A 16,398-nucleotide genomic window follows, 5' to 3' on the forward strand; every position below is an offset into this window, starting at 1 on the left:
ACAACTCAGACTTCACAACCTCTGAGGAACCCTGCTATAGATGTCATGGAAATATCAGGAGAGAATGTTTCCAGAACATGGCCATACACCCTGCAAAACTCACAGCAATCCAGTTATTCCAGCCATGAAAGCCTTCAACAACACAACTCAGATACACGTTATTTCACATATTCTAGGGCCGAACCCAAATATTCCAAAGTGTAACATGACTGCAGTGCTCCGATACAATTCTTTCGGGCACCAACAAGACAGACCTGTGAGAAATCAATAGGTATGCAAGAATTGTCTTTCCAGAATGTCTAAGGTCCATCTAGCATAGCATTCAATTTCCAATGCCTTGTCTCTTGATTCATCACAGGCAAACTTTCTCTTTGGTTTGTATCTCCAGCACTCACTGTCCAGATCCAAATTGTTATGATATAAGGTTCTGGAGGGGTTGTTCTAGCTAAGGAAAACCCATCTTCAGCAAAAGCTTTCTTCAAACCTGTTGCCCTCCAGATATATTTGACTATAGCTCCCATTTTCCTAACTCCCCAACGCAGATCATTTTTAAGATCTGACAAACATCATTCCCTTTTATCCATCCTGAATCTCTTTGCTCACAGCTTTCCCAAGTAATCCTGACTTCTGGTATTATGAAAGGAGACAACTGGGATTGAAGGTGTGGAGATCATACAGCTATTTTGCTTGTGAGAAAACACCTCTTCTGGACACAACACAACCAAATGCAGGGCTTAACACTCCTGTCCTGAGGCATTTTTCTGCCTTGTTTGAGTGTCATCTCCTCCCCTTTATTAAATATTAATGATCAATTATTTATTAATGATTTGTACTAAAGATAATGGCACTCTTTTTGTTTCCTGGAACTAAAACTTCCTAGGAAACAGCTTTTCCTGTTGTTTAAGTCACCTCATCTTGAGATAAGAACAAGGAAAAAGGAACAAAGAACTACAGTCATCTTGTTCTCCTCATCTTGGAACATCAAAAGCAGGGATGAGAAACAATATCCAAGTTATTGGACTACAACAGCCATCACCACTGGCCATTTTGGGTTGAGCTGTTGCAGTCCAGCTGTATGTTGAAGCTTCAAGATGCCCAACCCTGTCCAAAAGAGTCATACGACACTGTTAAAGCACTATTATTCCATTTTAATGGCAATGGAAGTGTTTTATGGAGTGCTAGAGGCTGTACAAGTCCTGTGGACAATTCTGGAGCATTTCCAACAAGGATATTCAACTTGCAGTTTAGTTTAATGAGGTCCAAGAGCTCTCTGACTGAGGCTTCCCTAAACTGCAAATCCCAGGATTCCATGTAAATGTTTACTAGGATACAGATCTAACTATGTCCCCAACAGGGGACACATCTCCATGGTAGAATGAATGCAGTTTGACACTTCTTTAGTTGTCATCGCTCAGTGCTTTGGAATCACGGGGTTATGGAATCCCCAGGGATTGGGGTGACCGATATGATCTTGTCATCTAGCATCTCTGAGAATTTACACCAATCTGCCTTTCCGAAGTTGAAGATATCTGCCCTTATGCTTTGCTACTCTGTGTGCATACCCAGTGTGGAATACATCTCACCATGTTAAAACAGTGGATGTGGCTCTTAATGAGACTTGGCGCATTATCATAGGATGTCTACGCCCTACACCACTGGAAAAATTAGACTGTTTAGCCAGTATTGCACCACCTGATATCTGCCAGGAAGTAGCAGTTAGCAATGAAAAGACCAAAGCATTGACAGCTCTGGCCCATCCCCTGTTTGGACATCAGCCAGCAAGCCAATGCCTTTGATCAAGAAATAAGTACCTGAGATCAACAGAGATACTTGCAGGAACACTGAGTCCAAAAGTGGCAGGCTAAAAACTGGAACCTCAATTAGTGGATGATACTGAATAAGAATCTACCCCCTGGGGATTTAGAAGACTGGGTGACTTGGAAGACACTAAACAGACTGCTCTCTGGCACCTCGAGATGCAGAGCTAATCTTAAGAAATGGGGCTACAAAGTGAAGTCCACGACATGCAAGCACGAAGAAGAGCAAACCACAGACCACTTACCACAGTGCAGCCTGAACCCTGTCACATGAACAATGGGGAGCCTTCTTACAGCGACATCAGAGGCACTCCAAGTGGCCAGCTTCTAGTCAAAGGAAATTAATTTAGCATAACACCAAGTTTTTAATTTTTGTGGTTTTTCTATACACTATAATTGTATTCTTAATTCGCTTCTGGCATGATAAAAAAAGAAATGGGTTTAGTAGTATGGTGGGGCACCAGCTCTCTTTGGCAGAGAGGGCTGAAGATCTTGTGAAACGGCAATCCTCATGATTCCATAGTATTGAACTAGGGAGACAACATGGTGCCAACTCGCATTCACTCTATAGTAAAGATACACCCTGAGTTGGTCACATAGTGTCTAGTTCACTCTGAGGGCCTGACCAATAGATCAGCAGTTTGAATACAGGGAGAGCAGGGTGAGCTTCCTCTGTCAGTTTCAGCTCCCTATGTGGGGACATGAGAGAAGGGTGGTAAAGCATCAAACATCCGGGCATCTCCTGGGCAATGTCCTTACAGATGGCCAATTCTCCCACACCAGAAGCGACTTGTAGTTTCTCAAGTCGCTGTTGGCATGAGATGAAAAAATCTCTGAGGATCCACCTACAATGTTAAATTAAACTACAGTGTAAAAACTTAAAAACTATGGCATAGACACAGAGAATGATAATGGCTCTCTTTTTGTTTTGCTTTCTTTCCTGTATGTCCAACTGTATTTTGAACGAAAACGTCCTAGGAAACAGCTTTTTCTGTTGTTCAAGTTGCCTCATCTTGAGAAAAGAGAAGGGGGAAAAGGAACAAAGAACTACAGCCAGGCCTGTAGCCAGGATTTTGATTGGGGGGGGGGCTGAGTTTGTTTCGGGGGGGCTGAGTCTCCATGAAAGAGGGTCTACCCTAGCAAACCTTTTGTTTTGTTACCCCAATACTCCTATGCATATGGGATATATTGAGTATGGTGATCAGATCATGATATCAATAAACATAACAGTTTAAATAATGCACCAGTAAGGCCTTTTCGCAAACCACCATGAGAATTTTGGGGGGGGGGGGGTGCTGAAGCCCCTCAGCCCCCCCCCCCCCCCCCCCCCGCTACATGCCTTCTCTCACACCAGAAGCGACTTGTCGTTTCTCAAGGTCGCTCTTGGCATGAGACGAAAAAAACTCTGAGGATCCACCTACACTGTTAAATTAAACTACAGTGTAAAACTTTAAAACTATGACATACGCACAGAGAATGATAATGGCTCTCTTTTTGTTTTGCTTTGTTTCCTGTATGTCCAGCGGTATTTTGAACGAAAACTTCCTAGGAAACAGCTTTTCCTGTTGTTCAACTCGCCTCATCTTGAGATAAGAGAAGGGAAAAAAGAACAAAGAAGTAAGCCATTCCTTCTCTTCATCTTGGAACATCCAAAGCAGGGAAGAGAAACAATATCCAAGATATTGGACTACAACAGCTTTCACAACTGGCCATTTTGGCATGTTCTAGCTAAGGAAAACCTATCTTCAGCAGAAGCTTTCTTCAAACCTGTGGCCCTCCAGACATATTTGACTATAGCTCCCATTTTCCTAAGTCCCAGCTTCCCAAAAGTCACAAGAACCCAAACTGCATTAATTCTACAGTGTGGATGCACCCCTAGAGGCGGAGCAGGAGCGCAAGGAGGAAGACTTCCCAGCAAATAGCACAGAGAGAGAGAGAGAGAATAGGCCAGGCAACAACACCCTCCCCTCCTTGCCGGCCCCCGACAGCTCCTCCTCCTCCCTCTCCCTCCTTGTTTTCCCCCCTTCCTTCTTTTTCCCCCTCGCCGTCCCTTTCCACGCGGTGCTTGGCAGAACACCTCCAGTTCCACCGCGCGCGCATGCGCACTGGGCCCGCACCTGTAGCCGCATCTTCAGTTCAGCACCGCGCGGGTCTACCATTGGCCCGGCCAAAGAGCCCCCCAAACAAAAGCTCTCCCTCTCCGCCTGAGCCACCGCGCCCTGCGTCCCTTGGAGGTCCTTCCTCCCCTTCCCGCGTTTCCTTCTTGACTTGAGAGCCGGGACTTTGGGGTCTTGCTTGTGTTCATGCTTCTTCTCCTGGGCGAGGAGGAGGAGGATGAGCGTCCCAGAGGAAGGAGGGGGAGAAGAAGGAGACTTCTTCGCGTGCCCAAGAGCAGAGCCATGACTTAGAGAGAGCCAGAGGAAGGAGAGAGGCAAGAGTCGGCACAAGCCAAGGAAGGACTTCCACCAGGAGCAAGAACCCACCAGAGAAGAAGACGAAGATGAGTTTCCGCAAGGAGGACGGGGTGGGCAGCTTGTGCCACAAGGCGCTGCAGATCATCTCCGAGCTGTGCCTGGGCGGCCAAGTCGAGCTGGAGAAATGCTCCGGCATCTTCCCGCTGGAGACCACCAACCAAGGTATAAGCCGCCCAGGTAGAGTCCCGACGCCTTTTCCCACTCTCGGTTCCACGCAGACTCACGCCGCTTGACCTGCCACGGCTCCAGGCTCCGGGGTCCAGGCTCGGGAGTCTTTGGGTGCCCAAGGAGCAAGGCTTTCTTGAGCGGCGACTCCCCTGAGTGCAGAGACAAGCCTCGAGCCAGGGCAGGTCAAGCGGCGCCAAGAGGCATCCTTTCTCCGGTGCCTCCTCTCGCCTTCTCCGAGGAGAACACCCCAGCCTCTGCCTCCTTCGCCAAGGAAGGTGCCAGGACTAAAAGGCAGAGGCGTGGGGTGAGCTGGAGGGGGGCACTCATCCTCGGAGGCGCTCCCTCGACTAATGGCAGCCGGGCTGAGTGGGCGTTGGGGAAGTTGGGCTGAACTTTCTTCCTCTCCCTGGAAGGGAAAGGGAAGCAGCGCCTTGGTTGGCACACCATTCTGCATTGAGCTCTCTTTCACGCAGAACTGTTTGTTGTGGAGTGGTTGTGGTTGCTTGCTAGTGCTTTGTGGGGTGCATCTGCCACTGACCAGCCATGGCTCAGGGCTGTGGAAACTTGGGATTGATAGTTTGGAGAGGCACCATCTGCTCCTTCACAGAGAAGGCTAAAGTCTGTAAAACTGTTTCTCAGCCTTCCTAATACAATGTATTGTCGAAGGCTTTCATGGCCGGAATCACTGGGTTGTTGTAGGTTTTTTCGGGCTATATGACCATGGTCTAGAGGCATTCTCTCCTGACGTTTCACCTGCATCTATGGCAAGCATCCTCAGAGGTAGTGAGGTCTGTTGGAACTAGGAAAAAGGGTTTATATATCTGTGGAATGACCAGGGTGAGACAAAGGACTCTTCTCTGTTGAAGCTAGGTGTGAATGTTTCAGCTGACCACCTTGATTAGCATATAATGGCCTGACAGTGCCTAGAGCAAACTTTTGTTGAGAGGTGATTAGATGTCCTTGTTTGTTTCCTCTCTGTTGTTGTGCTGTTGTAATTTTAGAGTTTTTTAAATACTGGTAGCCAGATTTTGTTCATTTTCATGGTTTTCACAGATATATAAACCCTTTTTCCTAGTTCCAACAGACCTCACTACCTCCGAGGATGCTTGCCATAGATGCAGGCAAAACATCAGGAGAGAATGCCTCTAGACCATGGCCATATAGCCCGAAAAAACATACAACAACCCAGCTTCCTAATACAGTTCCTCATTTGTAGTGACCCCCAACCATAACATTATTTTCGTTGTATTGTCGAAGGCTTTCATGGCTGGAATCACTGGGTTGTTGTAGGTTTTTCGGGCTATATGGCCATGTTCTAGAAGCATTCTCTCCTGACGTTTCGCATGCATCTATAGCAAGCATCCTCAGAGGTTCTGAGGATGCTTGCCATAGATGCAGTCGAAACATCAGGAGAGAATGCTTCTAGAACATAGCCATATAGCCCGAAAAACCTACAACGACCTAATTATTTTTGTTGCTACTTCATAACTGTTGCTACTGTTCTGAATCATCAGATATGCAGGATGTATTTTCATTCACTGGACCAGATTTGGCACAAATACCCGATACGCTCAAATTTGAATACTGGTGGGGTTGGGGGTTGATTTTGTCACTTGGGAGTTGAAGTCACTGCAATTTATAGTTCATCTACAATCAAAGAGCATTCTGAACCCCACCAATGATGGATTTGAACCAAACTTGGCACACAGAACTGCCATAACCAATAGAAAATACTGGAAGGGTTTGGTGGGCATTGATCTTGAGTTTTGGAGTTGTAGCTCATCTACATCCAGAGAGCACTGTGGCTCAGACAATAGTAGATCTGGACCAAATTTGGCACAAATATTAAATATGCCCAAATGTGAACACTGGTGGAGTTTGGGGAAAATAGACCTTGACATTGGGGAGTTGTAGTTGCTGGGATTATACAATCAAAGAGCATTCTAAACCCCACCGATAGAATTGAGCCAAATCTGCCAAACAGAACTCCCATGACCAACAGAAAACACACTGTTTTCTGATTGTCTTTGGTGACCCCTCTGACACCTCTCGGGACTCCCCACCAGGAGACCCAACCCCCAGGTTGAGAAACACTGCTTTAAAACCATAACTCTCACAATTCCATACCATGGAACCCTGACTAATAAAGTGGTGTCCAACTGCATTAATTCTATCTAGATCAGTGGTTCCCAACCTTTTTTTGACAAGAGACTACTTGACCAGGGACCACTCCTCAACATTAGTACCAAAAGGATTGCAAATCACTTTTTGGTCAACTTTAGATTCAGTTTGGTTATTTGGGGTGCTGATTTATAAAATTGCATTGGATAGACCACATCATCTCTTGTTTTTGATACAGAACATATGCCATCCATTACTTGCCATCAGCTTGCCCATAGAAAATCATATTTAATAATCTAGAGCTGATGTGGTAGTAGTAATATTTCATGGGTAGCCAGCCTCTCCACACCCAACATCCCAGTTGTCTCAGCACTATAAGAGGGTTTCGTGAGACCAGTTGCTCTTGTTGTCGTGTGATTTCAAAGCAACAGTGTATTAACAGTGTGGCTGTGGACCCTATTTTTGTTCTTGTGGACCCCTGGTGGTCCACAGACCACAGGTTGGAAACCACTGATCTAGATGCACCCACAGTTGTTTCGGGGTGCCCTTGCCTGTGTATGAAAAAGGGACCCCAGAGAAGCATAGATTTGGAAGAGATCACAAGGACCATCCAGTCCAACCCCCTGCCAATCAGGAAAAGCACAATGAAAGCACCCAACAGGTAGCCTTCCAGCCTCTGTTTAAAAGCCTCCAAAGAAGGAGCCTCCACCACACTCTGAGGTATAGGACTATAACTCCCATTGTTCAGACTGTCTGTCCTCCTTGCTGATTCTGTTGGCAGGGGTCTCAAAAATAGCCTAGCCTTTGGTCCCGGTCCCAAAACAAATGCATTATTTCCTGGCTGCCTCTTGGAAAGGAGAAGGAAAGGGCTTGAAGGGATCCACCAAGGTGGGCAAGCTGTGTGGAAAGATTTCCCCTGCCCCTGACCATGGGAAATGGGAGGAGTGGGAAGAAGGTCTTGCCAAGGTTCTCCTGATGTTAAGCGTTTTCTTTTTCCATCATGTTTAAGAAAACTCTCCTGCTAGTTGACACATAGAGTCAACATGGTTTGGGCATTGGGCAGAGTTTCTGGATACCAGGGCTCAAATCCTCTCTTGGCCATTGAAGCACACAGGGTGACTCTCTCAGCCTCAGGGGGAAGCAACAAATCGTGCCAAGAAAACAAATGATTGGGTGGCCAAAAGTTAGAAAATCACACAAGTTGACACCAGAAAGGAAAGTCTAGCAGTTGTTCTGGGACCTTTATCTCCATCTGTCATCTAAATTATATTTGTAAAAAGGGGACAATGTGGTTTAGATTCCACAGAGGGCAGGCATTCTGTGCATCCTTGATTAATTTAGACCAGAAAAGAGATTTCAGGGGTCAATCTTATTTATTTATTTATTTATTTATTTATTACATTTATATACCGCCCCTCTCAGCCCAAGGGCGACTTGGAGCAGTTAACAATAGGCAACAGTTCGATGCCAGAACAGTTACAACAATTAAAGCAATCATAAATACTATTAAACCACTAACAGCAATACAAAAAAATATAAAAACCATACACAGCATTAAAACATCAAAGCGTCTCCATATCAGATCATTATCCAGTTGTGTCATCAGTGGTCCATAATACCATAATAGCCTGCTCCCTCCCTATATGTCAGAGTTGGTACCATCATGTCCTTTTCTCTGCAGAAGTTCTGCCTCCAGTTTGAATGGTTGCAACAAGCAACAGATAGAGCAGGCAAGCAAAGAAGGGAAGTTGTACTTGTTGAATTTTGTTTTGCTCTGCATCTTTAAAGTGCCAAGGTTCCTTGGGGAGAAAGGGGGAGATGATCACCAACTAAGAGGAGTTGTAATGAGGAGAGATGGTATATCCCATGTTCCATAGAGTTTTAATCCCATGCATCTCCAGTAATGATAGGCAAAAAGTGGGTGCCTATCACTGTCAGACAGCATTGGCAACACAGAACTAGAGAAATGAATGCTTTTCCTATGAAGTATGTTCCTAATATTCCTATGGAATGTAGTGTGTATGTCCTCAACGGCACCTTATTCAATGTAGCTGAGCCTTGGGACTCCACAGAGAACTCTCAAAAAAATGATGGGTTTTTAAAGAACCCTTATCTTTTCTGCATCCTTACCTTTTCTGCATCCACATTTGATTTTCTGAATATGCAAAACAGGAAGGAAAATTCTGCTCAGATTACCTGCGGAGAAGGAGAAATGTTAACTTTTAGTATAAAACTCTCAGCTGGGTATTGGTTGGTCAGGCATTGTAACAGATGTCATTGTTTTAAGATATTTTATGATCAGTGCCTCTCTAGCAGTGTTGTCTTTTGTACCATCAGACTCTGATGCTCTTCTCTTGCTTACAAACAAGGCAACAGGTGGCAGGAATAATAACAGCATCAAACTACCTGTTGCTGCAGGCAGAAAGAGAAAGTTGCCTACAAGAAGAGGGAATGATATGTGAAAAGTGTGTGGATGTTTTGGGGAAATGTCCTTGTCCTTGTCGCTTTTGGAAAGAGCAAGATATGCTTTGTTTTGTTTTGTTTTATGATATTGCATAAGGACTTACAAAATACATTGATTGGTCAAACCATTGTCTATCCAGCCTGGTAGTAGGCTGCTAACTGTGGTCAGAGATGTGCTTTCCCAGCTCAGAAGGGAAGGGGCAAAATATGTCCTGTGCAAATTGAAGATCCCAGATTTAGTCCTTGATATCACCAGGAATTTGGTTTGATTTGATTTTCTGCATACAATGGGTAACTCACAGGGAATCAGGGGGAAATTGGGTCCTGGCTTTCATGCAGTTTCCCACCCCTGCTTTTAAAAATGTCATATAATGTGTTGTCAAAGGCTTTCATGACTGGAATCACTGGGTTGCTGTGAGTTTTCCAGGCTGACTGGCCGTGTTACAGAAGCATTCTCTCCTGGCATTTCACCCACATCTATGGCAGGCATCCTCAGAGGTTGAGGATGTGGGCAAAACATCATGCTTCTGGAACATGGCCATACAGCCCAGAAAACTCACAGGAACCCAGTGATTCTGGCCAAGAAAACCTTTGACATTGCATTAAACATTTCTACAGGGAGAAACTGTTCCAACAGATCCCTCAACCTCTGAGGTGCCTGCCACAGATGTGGGTATATGCCAGGAGATAATTTTTCTGGAACATGGTCATACAGCCCAGAAAACTCACAACAACCCAATGTCATATGAATTTGGCAGAGAGCAAATGTGGTATAGTTGTTTGAATGTTGCCCTGTACCTTTGGAGACCAGGGTTTGAATCCCTGCTCAGCCATGGAAACATATAAGTAACCATGGTTCAATCATCCTTTCTCAGCTTCAGAAGAAGGCAAGGACAACCCCCCCCCCCCCCTTGAACAAATCTTGCCAAGAAAATCCCATGATGGTTTTGCCTTGTGGTCACAATCAGTCAGAAATGCCACAAAGGCAAACAACAGCAATAATTTTGCCCAAGGCGAAAGGCAGTATTGGTGCAGCCAAGTTGTTGACAATTCATCTCTGAGTACAATTTAAAGTTCACTTATTGCTGATCCGGTTGAGACTATTTGCACTTTTATGATGATAAAGTAAGACTCTTTTCATTTGCTGTACAGAAAACACTTGTTTTTTAACAGCCCCCCTCCTTACTTGCTTTTAGGATGGCTCTAAAGACAAAGTGACTGTATTTTTCTTATATTAAACCCTTTATTAGAGTGCACTTGCTTGTTATAGCTGCATTTGCTTATTGGTCTTAATGCTTTCATTACATAGATATGTTGGTGGTAATTTTTGGAAGCTGACTTGGAAGAATTTTCAGCCTTAAAGGCAGGATATAAAACAGGGGTTAGCAACCTCCAATGTGCCCTCCTACCCTCTGAATTTTCACATTTATTCTTAGGATTCTTAAAATGGGGGCAATTTTACCAATTTTTGGCTCCTTCTGGTCTGCAGTGGACTGCTAAAATGGCCAGTAAATGAATATTAGAGTAAAGGAAGCCTGAACTCTCACTAGAAGTCAAACTAAACAAACTGAGGCTACATTGGATATATCATGAGATGACATGCCTCATCAGGAAATATGATAAAATGGGAGGCAGTAAGGTCGATGTAGCCTCTCTTGTAAATTGATAGACTCAATCAAGGAAGTTACAGCATTGAATTTGCCCAACCTAAATGGCACAGGGTGTTTTAGAGATCTCTCTTTCATAGGATTGCCATAAATGGAAGCCAACATGACAGCAAGTAACAACAATGGGGCCAGTTTAAGCCCAGAAGCCACACCCAACCCACTTTACTTGGTGTAGTGGTTTGGAGGGAAGGGTCAAGATCTAAGAGGCAAAAAATGATAAAATTGTCTCTGATTTCAAATAAGTGGGATGTGTTGTGGACTTCTCTTCTGATTCTGAAGGAGAAGGGGGACAGGTGGATGAAAAAGCAGCACTTGGGGATTTGTGGCTAAGTGGTGAGGAAGAAGAGGAAGAGGAAGAAGAAGTAGAAGGCTGAGAGGAGATATGATAGCCATGTATAAATATGTGAGAGGAAGCCACAGGGAGGAGGGAGCAAGCTTGTTTTCTGCTTCCTTGGTGACTAGGACGCGGAACAATGGCTTCAAACTACAAGAGAGGAGATTCCATCTGAACATTAGGAAGAACTTCCTGACTGTGAGAGCCGTTCAGCAGTGGAACTCTCTGCCCCGGAGTGTGGTGGAGGCTCCTTCTTTGGAAGCTTTTAAGCAGAGGCTGGATGGCCATTTGTCAGGGGTGATTTGAATGCAATATTCCTGCTTCTTGGCAGGGGGTTGGACTGGATGGCCCATGAGGTCTCTTCCAACTCTTTGATTCTATGATTCTATGATTCTAGTGGTGGTGGTGGCAGATATATCACAAATCCCACATTTCAGGAACGATGAAGGAGAAAGAAGTCAGAAGGAGATCAGCTAGGTTAGCAGGCAAAATGCTGAGTAATCAGACCGCGCCCTAGAGACAGCTGTGCTGGGAGCTCAGGGCTATAAATCAGCAGCAAAGTCAGGGGCCCAATATTAACGGCAACTGACCTACTTCGGGGAGTTCCTGTTCCAAGCACCATGTCTTCATTCCAGCTGAGGTACTTGCTGAAGGCTCTTGACTATTGACCTTTGTTTTTGCAACCTGTAAGCTTGTTATGAAAGACTCTAGTTTCTGCCTGATGTGAAGACTTTTGTTTTACGTTTGCTTGAAGACCATGCATTACCATCGGGACTGTACTTTCTGTTTCACTTATTGCATTATCTTTATTTTGGCTGAAGTAAAGCCTTTTTATTTACTTTCACTTGTGTCTAAGGCTGTTTCTGGTGTAAAACTGGACAGGATGGCCATTCTAGAAAAAAATTATGGAACTCTTGAAAATTATTATGATTCTATTTATATTTATACCCTGGTTTATCTCTCCCAGAGAAGACTCAAAAGCAGCCTTTCTTGTGTGTGGCACATTTAATGAACAAAGAAATACCCATGTAGTGTTACCTTGAAAAAGGAAGCTTTTTATGTCTCCATAAAAGTGATTGCCTTTCTGGATCCTATGTTCTTAAAATCTACTGTAAAGATGTATATCACACTTTTATGAAGAGGATCTATTCCACAAACATTAGTACTTTTTGAGTAGCAAGCACTGTAGGCAATATTCAGAGGAAGGCAAGGACAAAACCGTTTTGAATATAATTGCCCCAAACCCCATGCATCCAGGTCAGCTTGATGGACCCAACAACCACAGGCCCATATTCATGTTTTTAGAGCCATCATGGTTTGAGTGTTGTATCAAAACCCCAAGAAGCCAGGATTGAATCCATCTTGGACAAGTCACACATTTCAAAGCAACGTCAAACTTTTTCTGAATAAATCTTGAATAGGGTTGACATATATTCGAGTTGACTTGAAAGCACACAATAACAATAATAAACTTGTAAAAAACATCAAACTGTCAGAAATTATCAGTGATCAAGATGATTTATATGCTGTTTGACCTCTCTGCCAATCTCTGGATCATTAAGTATCTTCTGTGGTCAGATTCCAGTAAAAGTTGACCATAATGTTGTGGCAGGCTCAAACCCAAAACCTCAATCAATGGCTGATACCAAATGAGAGGCTTCCCTCTGGGCACACAGAAGACTGGGCGACTTGGAAGGTGCTGAACAGACTGCGCTCTGGCACCACGAGATGCAGAGCCAATCTTAAGAAATGGGGCTACAAAGTGGAATCCATGACATGCAAGTGTGGAGAAGAGCAAACTACAGACCACCTGCTGTAATGCAACCTGAGCCCTACTACATGCACAATGGAGGACCTCCTTGCGGCAACACCAGAGGCACTCCAAGTGGCCAGATACTGGTCATAGGACATTTAATCAACTATCAAGCTTGCAAACTTTGTGTTTTGTTTGTCTGTCTGTTTGTTTGCTTTGTTAAAAATGTAATACAAATGTCTGGTTGCTCCTGACACGATAGATAGATAGATAGATAGATTAGATAGATAGATAGATTAGATAGATAGATAGATGCTGGATAAACTAGGAATATATAGAAAAGTGTTATTTCATGTTTAAAAAATCATTTTTATTCACAGTTCTTCACCTTCATGGGGCCCCTGTGCCCCTACGTCCAAGAAATGTGCATAATAATGACTGTATAATAATGTTCAGGGCCTGGAATCATAGAACTGGAAGAGATCTCATGGGCCATCCAGTCCAACCCCCTGCCAAGAAGCAGGAAAATCACATTCAAAGCACACACACACACCCCCGACAGATGGCCATCCAGCCTCTGCTTAAAAGCCTCCAAAGAAGGAGCCTCCACCATACTCTGGGGCAGAGAGTTCCTCTTCTGAACAGCTCTCACGGTTAGGAAGTCCTTCCTCATGTTCAGGTGGAATCTCCTTTCCTGTAGTTTGAAGCCATTGTTCAATGTCCTAGTCTCCAGGGCAGCAGAAAACAAGCTTGCTCCCTCCTCCCTATGACTTCTCCTCACATATTTATACATGGGCTATCATGTCTCTTCTCAGCCTTCTCTACTGCAGGCTAAACATACCCAGCTCTTTAAGCTGCTCCTTATAGGCTTTGTTCTCCTTACCCTTGATCATTTTGGTCACCCTCCTCTGGACACATTCCATCTGGTCAACATCTCCCTTCAATTGCGGTGTCCAGAATTGGACACAGTATTTCAGGTGTGGTCTGACCAAGGCAGAATAGAAGGGTAGCATGACTTCCCTGGATCTAGACACTATACTCTTATTTCTGCAGGCCAAACAATTACTTTTCAAAACTGCTGACCAGTGGCCACACTAGCAGGGTTTCTTAGCAGTAATAGCCCCCTCCCCTGCTCCCCAAAAAGGGAATTATTTCAAGTCCTCTTAATACATTTGCAGTGAACTTTAACATTCCCACTGAAGAACAATTTTTTTCCTGAGAATTCAGAAGAATAAAAAGAAACAAGTGGTTTGGTACCATTATCACTATTAGAAATGTTCTCCCTTCCTCCTTCTCAATCTCTCTCTGTGTGTGTGTAAAAGTTTGTGTATAGTATGAGCAACATTCGCTCACTAAAATCAGTGTTAGCTAAATTCCAGCAAGATTGCTATATTTATCATTGAATGGTGAACTCAAGGTCCCTGAAATTAGTACAGATTGCTAAACTGTGTGAGGCATTGTCCAACAGTATTGAATCTCACCTTGTTTATTAATGTTTTCCTTACACTGACAAGGAAACTAATAAGAAGTTATGTCCTTTTAGCCTGACTGTTCCTTCCTTACTTTAGACATGCTTTCTCTTGTTCTCTGTATACCATAATCTGTTAGTGTTTTATTAAATCTAGTCAGATATAAGTTCAGGAGGAGATACATCTGTTTGTTCCATTGGATCCCATGGAAAAATCTTTTAAGATCAGGTTATAAATGTGTATTTCATGGACAAAGTGGTTTCTAATTATTCTTGAGGAAGAATGTGTTTATTTATACACATTTCAAAACACAGCTGATGACGTTTGTCAATAGTGTTTGTGCTCAGAGGCATCAAAGTCCTCTGAATTAAAAAGCGCCTCTCCAAGAGAATTAAGCACTTAAACCACACAATACAAGGAATGCAAACTGCAAAAGCCATGAGTGGATATCACTGTCTAAAAGCATTTATAAATCCAAAATACTTAGACGGGAAGAGATGTCTTCACAGCATCTAACTAATGTGTGCTGAACTGAAGTAATTATAGTGCTTAGTTGGAAGGAGCTATCCTTAACACCAAAGTACATCTGCACTTTTCTTATCTTGAAGATTACGCAGCTTTTTACAAGGTTGGGAGCTTGTCTGTTTGAAGAATTGGGCACCACGATTTCACAATAAATGTAGCCAAAGTTCAGAGCCCCCCGGTGGTGCAGTGGGTTAAACTGCTGAGCTGCTAAACTTGTTGACCGAAAGGTTGCAGGTTCAAATCCAGGGAGCAGTGTGAGCTTCCGCTGTCAGCCTCATCTTCTGCCAACCTAGCAGTTTGAAAATATGCAAATGTGAGTAGATCAGTAGGTACTGCTCCAGTGGGAAGGTAATGGCACTCCATTCAGTCACGCTGGCCACATGACCTTGGAGGTTTCTACGGACAACGGCAGCACTTCGGCTTAGAAATGGAGATGAGCACCAACCCCCAGAGTCAGACACGACTGGACTTAATGTCAGGGGAAAACCTTTACCTGTGGACCATCTCCTATATTGATTCCCCTTAAACAAATACTTTACACATTTTTTTTCATATTTAATTGGTCTTTAAAAACGATGATCCATCATTGAATTGGGTGATTAACAATAAGAATTATAGTTATATATTCTACTCAGTAGGTCTTATTTAATCACCTTGTTGCAGAAGTAGGAGTGAGCCACTGAAAGTGATTTTGGACATGGCGGAAAAGATTTGAGTGGAGAGCAGCTGGGGTTGCCATGTTCATCAAAGAATAATATGGGGCATACCTCTCTTGTTCCAGGCTGATATTCATAACTCCTACCTTAAGTCTCCCATGAAATATGAGGGTACTGAGAGATTAGAGATGTCACAGAAGGCCCAAAGTGTCATAAGACTTCATTAGACTTGAGGCTGGCTTTATTTGGGTCCACCTCATGAAGGGCTTGGCTCAGCCACTGGTCAGTTCAACTTGAAACAGGAAGAGTTGGTGGCAGCAACATTCACAGCAGACAGACCCCCTGCAGCATTTTAGAGGCCATTTTGTTTCTCACCAAATGAAGTTGTCAGGTTGTAAATATAGTTGTTGCCTACTTTTCCTGCTCTCACAAGATGAAAAATAATAACTGCAAAATTTGGGGCATGCAACACAGTCACATCCTGTGCCCTTGGGTCACTACAGTAATTGGTACCAACTTCATCATGCCCCCCACCTCCATTGCACCTGTGCAGTATACCTTCCAAGTCCAACTGTCCTCATCTGGCAGGGATAGTCCTGTTTACTCCTTTGTCCTTTTCTTCCTCCTATTGTCCCACATTGCCCTCTAGTTTAGTTCAGTTGCTACAAACTGAGGGCAAAAGTATTTTGCACTCAATTGAGAAAGTGGGAAGAGGGGTGAATTCGTTGTTCTTCTCAGCAAGTTCAGGTAAAAGCAGAATGCTGCAGCCTCTCCTAGCTTGTGTCTTCTTCATAATTAATAACTTTTGCTATCTTACCACACTTCGATGTTTCTTGACCATATGAGTCCCAGTTTCCATCTGTGAAATGTTAGAAGCAAGTATGGTGTTAAACCCATTTATAAACAAAGGATGCTGCCTTATACAACTATTATAACGTCAGTCAAACTTAA

General features: G+C 43.8%; 1 protein-coding gene across 2 annotated transcripts in view; it reads left to right on the plus strand.

The window, feature by feature from the left end:
- The first annotated feature begins 4,309 nt into the window (after positions 1-4,309).
- The window catches only part of SYT10 (synaptotagmin 10), a 51,887-nt gene continuing 39,798 nt past the window's right edge, over positions 4,310-16,398 (plus strand). Inside the window, exon 1 of one of the 2 annotated variants that reach the window (XM_060776810.2) lies at positions 4,310-4,468. In XM_060776810.2, the coding sequence (XP_060632793.1) occupies positions 4,318-4,468 (151 nt within the window). In that variant the 5' untranslated portion in view covers positions 4,310-4,317. The remainder of the gene's footprint in view (positions 4,469-16,398) is intronic. The other variant, XM_060776811.2, reaches the window with a different exon arrangement.

The sequence above is a fragment of the Anolis sagrei genome, chromosome 5 (genome assembly GCF_037176765.1).
Source record: "Anolis sagrei isolate rAnoSag1 chromosome 5, rAnoSag1.mat, whole genome shotgun sequence".
Taxonomy (NCBI): Eukaryota; Metazoa; Chordata; class Lepidosauria; order Squamata; family Dactyloidae; genus Anolis; species Anolis sagrei.